This window comes from Dromiciops gliroides, chromosome 2 (genome assembly GCF_019393635.1).
Source record: "Dromiciops gliroides isolate mDroGli1 chromosome 2, mDroGli1.pri, whole genome shotgun sequence".
In the NCBI taxonomy this organism is placed as follows: domain Eukaryota; kingdom Metazoa; phylum Chordata; class Mammalia; order Microbiotheria; family Microbiotheriidae; genus Dromiciops; species Dromiciops gliroides.
The window spans coordinates 69,155,436-69,171,080 of NC_057862.1; the positions used below are offsets into that span (position 1 = coordinate 69,155,436).

At 37.6% G+C, this 15,645-nt stretch overlaps 1 protein-coding gene across 1 annotated transcript in view; it reads left to right on the plus strand.

The window, feature by feature from the left end:
• MYO9A (myosin IXA) overlaps positions 1-15,645 on the plus strand; it is a 302,278-nt gene that overhangs the window by 248,961 nt on the left and 37,672 nt on the right. Inside the window, exons 29-31 of the mRNA XM_043982938.1 lie at positions 5,824-6,047; positions 6,725-6,841; positions 15,283-15,471. Of these exons, the coding sequence (XP_043838873.1) occupies positions 5,824-6,047; positions 6,725-6,841; positions 15,283-15,471 (530 nt within the window). The remainder of the gene's footprint in view (positions 1-5,823; positions 6,048-6,724; positions 6,842-15,282; positions 15,472-15,645) is intronic.

Here is a 15,645-nt window from a genome sequence, read left to right on the forward strand (position 1 = left end):
CCATCAATTGCATTCTTTTTTTTTTTAATTAATTAATTTATTAATTTATTTATTTTTTGCAGGGCAATTAGGGTTAAGTGACTTGCCCAGAGTCACACAGCTAGTAAGTTTTAAGTGTCTGAGGCCAGATTTGAACTCAGGTACTCCTGAATCCAGGGCCGGTGCTCTATCCACTGCGCCATCTAGCTGCCCCAATTGCATTCTTTACCAATAGAATAAATAAGATCTATCATTAAAACAGCAAAGCATTTACTTGGTATAGAATAACTAAGAAAATCACATGGAAAAATCAAAATACCCTATACACACACAGAGGATGAGTATCCCAAACAGTTCATACTCTGAATTGACTACACTGTGTTTGGAAAATCTCATAGCTGTGTGTGTGTGTCTCCTGATAAATTCTATACCTCTTTGCTATTTGGCTGTTCCTTATAGCTCCCTTGGCATGGTACCAAATCATTTCTTGCCACTGACATTCCACTTATTTCCAATAATTTTCTGCTTCAGAAACTGCTCCTCACTGCTTCCCCATGGAGCCACATTAGTGTTGCTGCTCTTTTGTGAGACTGGCTGAACATCAACACATATTCAGCTATTTTGTTAGTAAAATCTGTGTCTAGGTAACACTCAGAAAGGTCAGCCCAGACAGGTATCCCATCATGCCCCAGGCAGATAGTGTTGAAGCTGTGTAAATTGTGTTGAAGTTTCAGTAAACCTTCAAAGAGACTCCTAAACTATACTGGCAGGGAGAGATTGAAGTTTGGAAACTTTCCCTACATTCTTACTACTATGATGACATTCTGTTTACCTTGTAAAAGTCTTGGTATACTTCCCCAAGGGAGAGAGAAAAGAAAGCATGTTGGGGACAATTTTTCCTTTTCCTTTTTATTCTTAATTTGACCAAGTGAAAGATTTTTTTGTTTATCGGTTTGCTTATTTTGTTATATTGAATTTGACAAATACCAAAACATGTAATTATTTTCATTTTCTTGTACAAAGAAGAAAAGGAAAAGCATATTATACCTGAAATTATATATCTCCTTTAGGTACAACTTGGGTTTTGGTTTTCCTAAGATATATAATACATTTAGTGCATTAGTGCCAAAACTGTCCAAGCTTATCTCTATTTTCTCCCCAACCTCTTTTGGCTCTTTCCTATGCATTTAAAATTTTTTCATTGATGCTATTATATACTTTTCTCTCCTTTTTGTATCACTGTCACTCTCTTCCCCCTCAAAAAAAATTTTTTTTAATCCTGCCTAGTAACCAGTAAATATAGTTAAACAAAACAAATATCCATACTGTGGAAATTTATTTTTATTTGGGGACCCCACCTTTACGCTGAGATTAGAAAGCCTTAGGCCCTTAGGGTCTCTTCTGTGTGAGAGGTGCTGGTGCCCCTCCCCCTCTGCTTCAGCTGAGCCAAAAAGCCCCGTGGGCTGTACAAGACTCCGGGTCAGAAGGCTGGGGGTAGGGAGCACTAGCTCCCTCCACCCTGAGCGGAGCTATCTGAGAGATCCTGGGCTCCTCCAGGCCGGGCTCTGGCGTAGCCTGTGCTGAGGCACGTGATGCTTGAGCATCCCCCCAGCCGCAGCCCTGACTGGCAGATTAGCTTGTCTGTGGGGGCGCAGGAAGCTCCGAGATTTGAGTGGAGAGAAGGAAAGATATATATAGACCTGGGGGTTAGACTCAGGAAGATCGGACAAGAAAAACGGGGAGGCCGGACTGACAGAGCTTGAGAGGGAAATCTGACAAGATTAGCAGAAAGTGAAAGGGGGGGTGACAAGAGACGGGGTGGCAGACGAGAGACGGGACGGACAAGGACGCAGGAGAAGGCTAAAGGACTAGGAGCAAGGAGGAAAGGCCAGCAGACAAGATAGAGAGACTGGGCAGACAAGGTTAGAAGTTCCAGGTGCAGCAGGTGGGAAAGAGACGCAGTGGAAAGAGACGAACAGTAATGCAGTCAGGTTGTACATTTTATTTCCCTGTATTCTTAATTTTAAATAGTATCTCATAAATAAACTCTGCTTTGATTATTTAGTTAAGAGGCTTCTTAATATTTCGCTTATCAATTTTGGGAGTGGAGCAGTGTGGTGGAACTTTATAAATGGCCCATGCTAAGTTAATAGCATTCAGATAGCCAGTTAGTCAAAAGTCCCCAGATTAGTCACTCCAGTCAGATTTAGCCCCCAAATTAGGCTAGTCATCAAAAATATTCCACATTTGAATGGTGACTGCGGCAGGACTTACAGCCCAATTATAATTTTTCTAAACTTATCATTTTCATATAATTATAATTTTTCATAAGGCCAAAATTATAAAGTTTTCCAGGTTAGTTATAGTTAGTTAATAATTATTTTTTTTACAATACATTGGCCATTTATAAAAAATGGGCATTATTCTGTGCTTCTAGTTTATTGCCTTCTTTGATCAGTCTTCTGAAGTCATGGGACAGAAGAAGTTTTATGCCCTCACTAAACTAATTTCTGTCTATTATCTTTTAGAGAAAAACAAAATCCCCCAAGAGAAAATGAGTCACAGCTAAGATGTGTGCTAGAAAGGAGCACAAAGGCAAAGACAGATCACCTACCATCAAAAGATTCTTCAGAGGAAGAAACATTGCTAACAATTCAAGCCATTTATTACTGCAGGCAGCTAACCCCATGGGGAGTACCAACATAGCCAGATCAGGATTATATATTTCCCTAAAGCCTGATGAACCCATTCTCCTCACAGTTTCTGAGCCAGAAACCCTTCAACAGAATCTCCTTCTCAAATAGACTTCCCCATTAGAGACTTCTTAACCTGTAAGGAAAAGAGTTAGCATATGCCCCAATCAATTCTCTTCTGCCCTCCAGTTATTTTAAAGGAATTAATGGGAATTATTTAAATTGGACCTTCACCTGATATCCTCATAAAGAATTAAACACCTCATTTAATGAACTTCTTCTGTCTTTTCATGACCAAATCCACCATACTGAGCCTATATAATTAAAAGCCATCAATTATAAAGTTACCAACCCTGTCAACCACACAAAATTTCTCCACCTCCATCCAGTATCCTGCAGCCTGAAATTACTTCCCCTAACTATAATCTCCTGATCCACCAATTCTTGTCCTCATAAAACCTTATACCACACCATCTTCCTCCTCTGGTCTTGGTCTTTCCTTTTCTGTCCTCATTTTCATCCTTAACCTAGTCTTGATTTTTTGCCTCTTGAGAAGTAAACTAAATTGTATCCCTGGGAAATAAAAGAAGTGGTGAATATGATTGCTGAGCCATTCTCAGTGGTCTTTTAAATATTATAGAACCAGGCAAGGCACTGAAGAGTTGGAGCAGGGCACATGTTTTCTTGCTTCTTTAAAAAAAAAAAATGGGGCAGCTAGGTGGCACAGTGGATAGAGCACCGGCCCTGGAGTCAGGAGGACCTGAGTTCAAATCCGGCCTCAGACACTTAACACGTACTAGCTGTGTGACCCTGGGCAAGTCACTTAACCCCAATTGCCTCACCAAAAAAAAAAAAGAAAAGAAAAGACTATACAGTCTACAAACTAAATGCCAATGAATTTAACTGGTTCTTGGCACAAACTATAAAAGAATGGTTAGTAAACATCTAGAAAAGGAAGCTGTGATCAAAAGAACCAACATGGCTTCATCATGAACATGGAAAAACCAACCTCATTTCCTTTTTTTGACAGGTTTAATTGACTAGTAAATCAGAAGAATACCATAAATGTTGTTTACCTAGGAGTTATGAAAATATTAGTAAAATTACTCATTATTTCACAAAACATTTTATTTTTAATCTTAAACTTTTAAACAAGAGATAATTTTCTTACACATAGGAAAACACAGAAAGGATTATAATTGGTACCACAAATCTCCATTTCATGGCACTTTTTTAAAAGTACCAGTAAATTTCATGAATTACTTCCAAAACTGTCGTGCTTGTCTAAGCTTTCTTAAGAACTTCTCTTCTGTGTATTTTTTAAAATGTTTTCAATGGTTCTTATTTAGAGACATCAGTATTGCTAACATCCCATCAACAGTTTTTTCAATGGCTATCACACTGTCTTCAATGGCTATTCCAAACCTTAGCTCTCCTCAGACCCCCAAATCTACCCTTTACAAAGAATATCACCTGGGGGCAGCTAGGTGACACAGTGGATAAAGCACCAGCCCTGGATTCAGGAGGACCTGAGTTCAAATCCGGCCTCAGACATTGACACTTACTAGCTGTGTGACCCTGGGCAAGTCACTTAACCCTCATTGCCCTGCAAAAAAAAAAAAGAATATCACCTGCCAGACATCAGCAACTCTCTTCTCCCCAACACAACTCTATACTGTTACCTGTATTTTCTATTCCATTGCTCCATACTCTGAAGAAATGAACCCTCTCCTTGCCAAAACCAATCATTCCACGTGTGCCCTTGAGTTCATGTCTTAAGCTGAAAGTTCTTTCAGGAGTTTTACCCCTATGATTAAATTCTGCTAATCTTCAGTCTCTCTGTATCCTTTGACTCTTTTCTGATTGACTACAAACATATCTAAAATGTCCCCCATCATTTAAAAAAAAACCTTTTTTTTGCCTATATCATCTCCTTAAACTGTTGTCCTAAATCTCATCTTTTTACTGCCAAACTCCTAAAAAATGTTTATATTTTTTACCTCAGTTTCCTTATCTCCCACTTCTCAATCCCTCCTATTTTGTTTTCCAAATCCAACTCTTAACTAAAACTATCTCTCCAAGGTTACCAATGATTTCTTAACTCAGTGGCCTTGGTCTTCATCCTTCTTGGAATTGAGGTACAGTGGAAAGAACCATGGATATAGAGTCTACTTCCCTATTAAATTTCATTCTATTACTTCGCAGTTGAAGTTCTCAACTTCACCTTCTGTTGGGTACCCTAGAATGACCTTCTTCCAAGGAGATTTTGAGCACTTAATGACTACTCATTGGGTCCAGCTATTCAACCAATTCCAAATACTACTAACTAATGTGTAGCTCTTATCTCTCTTATCTGTCATAAGAATTATCTGAGAGACTTTATTAAATGTTTTTCTAAAACCTAGATAAGCTATAACTATAACATCCCTTTGATCTGCCAGTCTAATAATCCTATCAAAAAGAAGAGAGGTTAGTCTGGCATTATCTGTTCTTCCATATCAACTTTTTGTGATCTTATCTTCCTTTTCTAGAACTTCTTCATCCATTCATTTGGTGATATGGTCTAAAAATTGACTTCAAACATTAATTTATTTAAAATCATAGTGGCTTCTGCTTTCTCTTTCTTTTTTAAAAATTAAGACATTTTCCCTTTTAATATCCTATGGCACTTCTCCCTTTCTCCTCATTCTTTCAAAGATAATACAATCTAACATTTAGATTGTACTTACTATGTGCCAGGTACTGTGCTAAGTGTTTTGCAATTATTATCTCATTTAATCCTTACAACAAACCTACAAGGTAGGTGCTATTATTTATCTCCCTTTTACAGATGAGAAAACTGAAGCAAGCAGAGGTTATATGACTTAACCAAGGTCACATAGCTAGGAAGTGCCTGAGGTCAGATTTTAATTCAGGTCTTCCTGATTCTGGCCCCTGTATTCTACCTACTGGCTTAACAAACATCTGCCAGTTTTTCTAGTAACCTAGAAATAATTTGGTTTTTGTTAAGTGGGAACCTATCTATATTTCTGGCATACTGTGGTGATTATCAGTATATTTATAAAAATATATGAATCCAATAAAATTTTCAGGAAATGAGGACAGAGCTGCTAACATTACATTTCATTTGCTACCTTGTTTTGGGTTACAGAAATAGGGTCCCATAACCCAACTCCCCCTAGAAGCCCAGACCTATCTGGAAACTGTAAGAAGGAATTCAAAGAGAACAAAGACCCTTCTCCAAAGGCAAAGCGCAAACGCAGTGTGAAGATAACTAATCTTGCATTGGAGTCTGTCCAGTGGCAAAATGACTCTGTCCCAATCATAACAAGGGCCAGCGACTTGAAGAGCATGGATGAGTTTCTTCTAAAAAAGGTATGCTGGTCTCCTAAAAAAGGTTACTAACAACAACATGGAGTTTGTATCAGACTAGACGCTCCCTGGGACCCAGTTTATTTGATAGGGTAAGTTAGCTTTGTTAGGGATCTCACCTGGCTGGAATTTCCTCCAACCCAAACAGAGATGGATCAGAACACCTCTCTTACCTAGGAGACAATCTTCAAGAGTTGCCTAAGATTTCATGATCTTTTTGACAGAATTTAGCTAATCCTCAAATAATCCCTGGACATATATAAACTAAAGCATCTTAATCTTGGTAGGGATCCTACTAAGATTTGTACTTTGGTGGTAGAACCTGAAAACCCATATTTGCCTCTTCAACTCTGTGCAACAGTAAGGCATTGGAATTGGACTTTAGTGAAAAACATTGAACAAATTGTTAGAAACGTGAAGGAAATATAATATCAGGAAGCAGACCTCTTCCTGGTTGGCTAGAGCTTCTCAGTCCCCAGTATTTCATTGGTACATAACGTGAATAAACTTTATAGAAATGTGTCACTTTGATAAATTAGAGGCTTGGAGTTAATGATAGCTTTGAGATTGTAAACACTGTTACAGATAACTTTTACTATTTCTACCAGTGAAATGTGGGAGTTATTAATAACAATACAATCATTATATAAATGTGTGCTAATTCTTTCCTTTTTTCCTAGATGAATGACTTGGATAATGAGGACAGCAAAAAGGATACATTAGTGGATGTTATGTTTAAAAAAGCACTGAAGGAATTTCGGCAAAACATCTTCAGCTCTTATTCATCTGCACTGGCAGTAAGTGACTATTCAGTGAGCAGTTTAGTAATAATTCAACAAACTGAAGCGCTGGACGTTAGGTCCAGGCTAATCTAGAAGTCTCCAAAACCTTCTTTTCCTTTATTGGAGAAGATAAGAAAGCCATATTTATTAGCAGAATAATAGCTTTAACTTTTTAGTCTATCATATAAAACATTATTTTCAGGTTTGCTTTTTTCTTATTCTTTCTTAATGACTGCCTCTCCCTATCTCACTTATAGTGGAACTACAAGGGCTACACACAGGCCCAGTCCCACAAATGATTGGCATGGGAGCTTTAACCTGTTCCATTTCCACTCTTGGCTGGTTTGCCACTTCTAATAAACATTTTTATTTATAGTTTTTGGTTCCAATTTTTATCCCTCTTTCCCTTCTTCCCCTACCCCTCCCTGAGGTGGCAAACAATCAGGTATGGGTTATACATTTATGATTATGTAAAACATTATCATATTTGTCATTTTGTATAAGAAGATTAAAAGAAAAAATGAAAAATAGCATGCTTCAGTCTGTTTCATCAATATCAGTTCTTTCTTTAGAGGTGGATAGTATGTGTTTGCCACTTCTTAGGCAACCAGGTGCCCCCCCCTTCATTCCCAGACCATGTTGATGCCAGACTTAGTGCAGACACCTGATTAGCATAGCCCACTGCAACTGAGAATTCCTGAGCTTAAGAAATCTGCCAGCCTCAGACTTCCCACAGGCAGAAAGTTCACCAACATGCCCAGCATTTTTTTCCCCAAAAGACTAAAATTTTCTAGTAACAATTCTGCTTTACCCAAAATGTGAAAACACATGCATCTGAATACCAAATAAATGTATCATTTTCCTTTTAGCTCTGTGGCAAAATAGTAGTTTGGACTTTAGGATTCATACTTTAGGTTTTCTCTGAGGAAAAAGAAGGTTGTGGAAATAACTACTCCTGTACATATGACTTTAAGTTATGTAAATGTAAATATCATCCCCCTTACTTTAAGGATGAAGGAACTAAAACTCAGAAAAGTTAATTTGCCAGGATCACATGAATGAAAAGTGCAGCTAGGTGGCAAAGTGGCTTGAGTGTCAGGCCTGGAGTCTGGAAGACCTGAGTTCAAATCTGCCCTAGATACTTGCTAGCTGTGTGACCAAGGGCAAGTCACTTAACCCTGTTTGTCTCAGTTTCCTCAGCTGTAAAATGAGCTAGAAAAGAAAATGGCAAACCACTCCAGTATCTTTGCCAAGAAAAGAGATCTCTCTCAAAAGAGATCACAGAGTCACACATGACTAAAATGACTGAATAACGATGATGGCTAATAAGGAACAAAGGCAGGATTCAGACTGATCTCACTACAAGTCTACTGCTTCTTCTAGTGTACTGGTTGATGTCAGTATGGTCCTGTAGGTTTCCCATGTTCTCATACTCTTATATGTTGGCCATTTATTGTTTTTAATTATAGTTTATTTTTTTAATTGACATGAATCCTCCTTCCCCTACCCACCCACTCTACCCCACCCATTTCAATTGAGACAGTCTAAAAAGAAAATGGAACCCTTGTTATGTATATGTATATTGTATATATACTTTGTATATGCTGGAGTTAATATATGCTGATGGTCTTCAAAGAATAGAAAGAGAGGGAAAAAGGAATTCACTGCAGGGGAAGGGAAATAAAGTTTAAGGGAAATTATTTCACATAATTGGGGTCAGCAAATACATTTATAGATCTAGGTATATAGATTTGTATTATTAACATATATACTAACATGTTTTAACATTTAGCAATATAGATATCAATTTGTGTTTGCCTTCACCACATGGTTATCATTGTATTAGTTCAACTTCTATTCACTTAACTATACATTAACTCCTACAAATCTTCCCAAGTTTCTCCAAAACCATTCTCTTCATTATTTCTTACAATTCACAAGATTGTAAGCTTCTTGAGGGCAGGGACTATCTTTTGCCCTTTTTTTGCATCCTAAACATTTAGCACAATGCTTGGCACATAGTAGGTACTTAATAAATGCTTACTGGTTGTTTGATTACAGTACAATAGAATTCTATCACATTTCTATATTGTAGTTTGCCCCCAATTTATGGACACCCCCTACAGATTCCTATTCTTTGCCACCTCAAAAAGAGCTATATTTTTCTATATCCTTAGTTAAGAGTTTGTTTTGCCTAGAACTAATGCCTCCTTTAACTAACCTAACTTATCTTCTAATTTTCCTTTCTCCCTTTTTCTGATTAAGTGAGATGTATTTTGTTTCTGCGTATTTGTGCACGTTCTTCCTTTCTTTGATCAGTTGACTTGAGAGTAAGATTCAAATGTTAGCTATTTCCCCCACCCTCTCCTACTTGTATAAATAGATGTGTACTTGCTGACCCTGATTATGTGAAATATTTTCCTTAACCTTCCTTTCCCTTCCCCCACCCCCAGTGTATTCCTCTTGTCCCTTTCTTTCCATTCTTCTTATAATGATTAATATATAATTTTTTAAAAGAATGGAAAGAGGGGAAAAAAAGGAATACACTGGGGGCTATGCTCCCAGGCTTTCTGCCTAATTAGATTCCCTTTATGATCCCTGATGATGAAAGAATTCTGAGAAGGCACATGTATCATCTCCCCATATTTGAATATAAGTAGTTTATTCTTTTTAGCCCCTTTTCATTGTTCATTCAGGTATACCTTTTTATCTTTCTCTTAACTTCTATCTTTGATCTTCAGAGTTTCTCTGTAGGCCTAGTCTCTTCATCAGGAATATTTGGAAGTCCTCTATTTCATTAAAAATCCATTTTTGGGGGGCAGCTAGATGGTGCAGTGGATAAAGCACCGGCCCTGGATTCAGGAGTACCTGAGTTCAAATCCAGCCTCAGACACTTGACACTTACTAGCTGTGTGACCCTGGGCAAGTCACTTAACCCTCATTGCCCTGCAAAAAAAAACCCAAAAACTTTGAAAGAAAATGTTTTTAAGTATATTAAAAAATCCATTTCCCCCCCTGTAATGCTACAGCATTATACTTATTTTTTCTGGTCAAGTTCTTCTTGGGATAAGCTATATTCTTTGCCTTCTAGAATATGATATTCCAAGGTCTTCACTCTTTTATAGTGGTAGCTGCTAAATGTGTGTGATTCTTACAGTACTTACCTACCTAGGAACACCACCTCCAAGGGGTGTTTCAATCCTCCTTGAAGCTGTGACCCGCACTGAACAGTGAGTAACAAGGCTGCCACTTGGTCCTGTTAAAAGTGTAGTCTGCTGTTGCAGGCAGCTAGGTGGCATAGTGGATAAAGTACCAGCCTTAGAGTCAGGAGGACCTGAGTTCAAATATGACTTCAGACACTTGACACTTACTAGTTGTGTGACCCTGGGCCAGTCACTTAACCCTTATTGCCCTGGGGGGGGGGGAAAACAAAACAAAACCAAGTATAGTCTGCTGTAACAAAAAGTACTTCATATATACACACATATACATATATACATGTGTATATGCATACACATAGGTATTTCTAGCCCCTAACCTGATCCTGTTACCTAAAAGTCTCACATTCATCATAGCAGTTCCACTCTCTACCCTGCTGCAGAAAGAATAAAATGATCTTACCTCCAGCCCTGCCTCTCCCAGTGTGATCAGAAGCATTTCACTAGCATAAGGGTTATGGTTAATGTGGATATACCCACCTAAAAGAACTTATCCCCCACCTACTAGAAAACCCTAAACCTGTTATATTTCATTGTGCTACCTTTCCTTGATGTAATGGATTTAGCCACCTTAGCAAACAGATATGTACAGACACTGAATGTAGAGCTTTTGCCCTTTGACACAGAATAAATAAAGGAATAAAATAACATGCAAATTAACATCAATCTCCATAGGTTAAACACTCCCAGTTTCTTCTAGAATAGACAGGTTCTGCCCGTTTATAGCCACACTTTAAATCCAAGAGTTCCAGAAAAGACAGTTGTTTTATCCATCAGATTGCTTCCACATTCTAGAAATGAGCAAAGAGTTACATAGAACAAAACACAGCTCCTAAATACTGATCAGCCCATGGGAATCTGGTGTCAGGATCAAGGTTGGAGAAAACTCAGTAGCAAGGATGGCCTCAGTATTGATACTTTTCTCTTCATGGTTCTATCTGAGGGAGCCTTCTCTGATTACTTCCTGCCTCTGTTTATTGACTGGGCTATATAGGAGTCTATTCAGCTTGTTGCTCACCTTAGGCTGTGAGAGTGATGGAAAAGCGGGGGTAGAAAAAGGGAGGATTTGGGGAGGTAGTAGTCAAAAGCAAAACACTTTTGAGGAGGGACAGGGTGAAGGGGAGAATAGAGTAAACAGGAGAGAAATGCAGTTAGCAATCATAACTGGGAAAAAATTAAAGCAAGTTTCTCTGATAAAGTTCTCATTTCTCAACTATATAGAGAACTGAGTCAAATTTATAAAATTGAAAGCCATACCCCAACTGATAAATGATCAAAAGATATAAAGTCAGTTTTCAGATGAATTCATCAGAACTATCTGTAGCCATATTAAAAAAAAATACTCTAAATTACTATTGATTGAGAAATGCAAATAAAAGAATTCTGATTAGCTAATAGGACAGAGAGGGTAAATAACAGGTTGGAGGGGATGTGGGAAAATTGAGACATTAATGTTAATGCACTGTTGGTAGAGTTTCGAACTGATTGAACCATTTTGTAGAACAATTTGGAACTATGCCCAAAGGGCTATAAAACCATTCATACCCTTTGATCCAGTAATACCACTACCAGGACTATATCCCAAAATAGATTTTTTTAAAAAAGGAAAACAGACCTATATGTACAAAAATATTTATGACAACTCTTTTCTGGTGGCAAAGAATTGGAAATTGAGAGGATGTCCATCAATTGGGGAATGGCTGAACAAGTTGTGGTATATGGTTGTGATGTAATACTGTTGTGCTATGAGAAATGATGAGCAGGATGCTCTCAGAAAAACCTGGACTCACATGAACTGATGCAAAATGAAATTTGTAGAACCAAGAGAACATTGTACTCAGTAACAGCAATATTATAAGATAATAAACTGCGAATGATTTAGCTATTCTCAGCAATATAGTGTGATAAAATAATGGGATTTAGCAGATACTCAAAGACCCACCTGGAGATTAATCTAAACTGAGTGAATCAAGTGAGAGTGATTGACTGCTGATTAGTCTACTTCAAAGTTAACTAGATTGTAATCACACCTGGATAGCCCTTAAGAAGGTCTTGTTCTCAGAAGCTAGATTTGAACTTAACTTGAGAACACTTTCAAGTCCAGTGAACCAATGGATTTGGATGACACCAACCAATCAGCTTGAAGCAGTGTGTAAGGACCACCTCTGTTCCAGACCTATAAAAAGCTTCCACAATAAATTTGCTGGAGAGTTCGTGATTGAAGCAGGCTCATGGCAGAGGACTTGAGGAAGAACCTGACCAGGCTGGAACTCCAGGCTAGATAGGCCTTTCCTTAACTTTCTGAACTCCATGTGAATACCTGTATGCTTTAATAAATGTTTAATGCCCAAAGACTGGTGCTAAAGCTTCTAATTTAAGGTGATCACACAATATAGATTTTAAACATCACAGTTTGGTGACCACAAAGGGACTGCTGAACCCCTCAACATTCTGATCTTCACATTGGGTAAGAAATTTTATGTTTGTAAGTTTCTCCTATTTTCATTGATTTTATTTGCCTGTACCTTTAAATTTTCAATTGGGTTTCTTCTACCCACTAAGTACCTAAGTATCTCCTGAGTAGCTGCTTTTCTCTGGTTAATCAGATCATGTTAATGCTTCGTTTTTGTGGATTTTCTATTTTGGTTTATCTTTACCTGTTTTCGTCTTTAACTAATAACTTTATAAAGCATTGGTATTATGAAAGAGAAAATAAACAGGTTGAAGAAAAATAAGAGAAACTTTATCATCATCATATTTCAAGAATCTGCTTCTATTGCACCCTAATTTTGCCGAAATGCAGAAGTAGACAGCAAGATATTAATATGAGATATTGGAGATTTTAGATATCGACATCAAAAATGGTCTAAATTCACTGAGAGAAATAATGTCAGTTCAAATATTACATAAAGGTTTCCTTTTTATGCCATTGTATCTACATTTTTAAATTAATAGTAGAAGTTTGTTTTCATAGAGATTTTCATTCTTTTAAGATTGTGTTTTGTTTTTCCAATTGATTATTTGATCAAATTATATAAAGTATTTCCTTGGTAAATTGATTACCATGACTAGTATAAATTAATTCTAGAAATACTATTTTTTACAAGAAATAATATTTGGAATCACTGTACATTGTAACTTATATTCTGAGTCAAAGCAAATTCACATTTTTTGTGATCATTATTATCCTCAATTTTTAAATCCATATGAGACTTGGATTATGGGAATTTACCATTTAAGACTTTAATTGCCTTTACCCATGAGAGGAATACATACAAGAGCAGGAATTGAACTCTCACAGAAGGGGAGACACTTAAGAAATCCAGTTACTGCACTGACTTGCAAAAGACCGAAAGAATGGCTGTTGGCAAGAGCTGAGATTGGCTTCTTTTGGCTCCATTTCCCCACGATATTGTACCTAGGGACCTACAGGTTCCTGAAGGTGTCTCAGATGAGACAATGTAGATGGCTGAAAGTTTTCATCCCACCCATCTCATTTTACACCTGGCTTCTATTCCCCCAACAATATGCCTGATGCCATGGACGTCTCAATCCCATGCATCTGATTAAGCTTGACTCAGTTTCCTCCAATATGTTCGGTGGCGTGGACGTATATCCCATCTACCTATTTTAAGCCTGGCATACTGCATGGGGTGTATATATTGCTCAAGTGTGGGAATGCTCATATCCCATCAATTCTCTATTCTTTTATGGTAATCTCCATAATTATCTCAGATGTCATGATAAATACAGTGTTGGATTTGGCCATGGCATCTGTTACCCATTATATTAGATTTTAAAATTTCTCATAATGGCATGAGGATAATTAGGCAGATGATACAAACAGTGATGAAATGAAGATTTTAAAAAATTCTTGTCTTCTCAATTCATGTTTTTAAGAACTTTCATTGATTTGATTACTGGCAAAGCTATTTAAAGTTGTGTTAAGCTCAATTTTGTAGGAAACTTTTCCTAGCTGATTACCAGCATCTACACATTTGAAACACCTGAAAAGACTTCCATTCCAAGACTACACCCAGAGGACATCCCAAGAATCATCTGAGAAAAGACTTTCAAAGACTTAATTATTTTTTTGCTGTTTCATCAAGGAAACCTATTCCTAGAAGAAACAAAGGGGAGAATGTGATAAAATAATGGGATTTAGCAGATACTCAAAGACCCACATAGAGATTAATCTAAACTGATTGAATTAAGTGAGAGTGATTGACTGCTGATTAGCCTACTTCAGGTTAACTAGATTGTAATCATACCTGGCTAGCCCCTAAGAAGGTATTGTTCGGGGCAGCTAGGTGGCGCAGTGGATAAAGCACCATAAAGCACCGGCCCTGGATTCAGGAGGACCTGAGTTCAAATCCAGCCTCAGACACTTGGCACTTACTAGCTGTGTGACCCTGGGCAAGTCACTTAACCCCAATTGCCTCACCAAATAAAAAAAAAGAAGGTATTGTTCTCAGAAGCTAGAATTTGAACTTAACTCAACTCAAGACCACCTTCAAGTCTAATGAACCAGTGGATTTGGATGACGCTAACCAATTAGCTTGAAGCAGTGTGTAAGGACCACCTCTGCTCTGGACCTATAAAAAAGTTTCCTCACTCAGTTTGCTGGGATTTGGTGATTGAAGCAGGCTCATGGCGGAGGACTTGAGGAAGAACCCAACCAGGCTGGAACTCTAGGCTAGATAGGCCTTTTCTTAACTTCCTGAACTCCATGTGAATACCTGTATGCTTTAATAAGTGTTTAATGCCCAAAGACTGATGCTAAAGCTTCTAATTTAAGGTGATCACACAATATAGATTTTAAACATCACAATAGGGATCCAAGACAACTCTGAAGGACTTAATGAAAAATGCTCTCCATCTCCAGAGAAAGACCTGATGGTGTCTGAATACAGATCAAAGCATACCTTTTTTACTTTCTTTTTCTTGGGGTTGGGTTGTGGGGGGTTCTTTTGTTGTGATTGATTGGTTGGTTGGTTGGTTGGTCTCTTTTACAACATGACTAATCTGGAAATATGGTTTGCATGAATACACATGTATAAATGATATCAGATTGCTTGCCTTCTCAATGGGGAGGGGGGTGTTGGGAGGAAGGGAGAGAATTTGGAACCCAAAAGTTTTAAATGAATGTTAAAAATTATTTTTACATGTAATTGTAGGAAATCAAATAAATTGCATATCATTAAATCCTCTCTTTGACTCTTTGTGTTTCCATAATAGATGGATGAAGGGAAAAGCATTAGGTACAAAGACCTGTATGCCCTGTTTGAGCAGATTCTAGAGAAGACCATGAGGCTCGAGCAGCGAGATTGGAGTGAGTCCCCTGTCAAAGTTTGGGTTAACACTTTTAAAGTCTTCCTGGATGAATATGTGACTGAATTCAAGCTTTTGGATTGCATTGCAACCAAGGTAAGCATAACATATTTGAAAAGCAGAGAATTCAACCGTGAATTAATTCATCAACTATTTATCAGAATTATTCATAAGCATTGATATTTGGAAAAAGTCATGTGCCTTTCTCTAAATTCTTTACCTTGTATTCAAATACGTAATTAAAAAGCAGTATATCTAGGACATATTGTT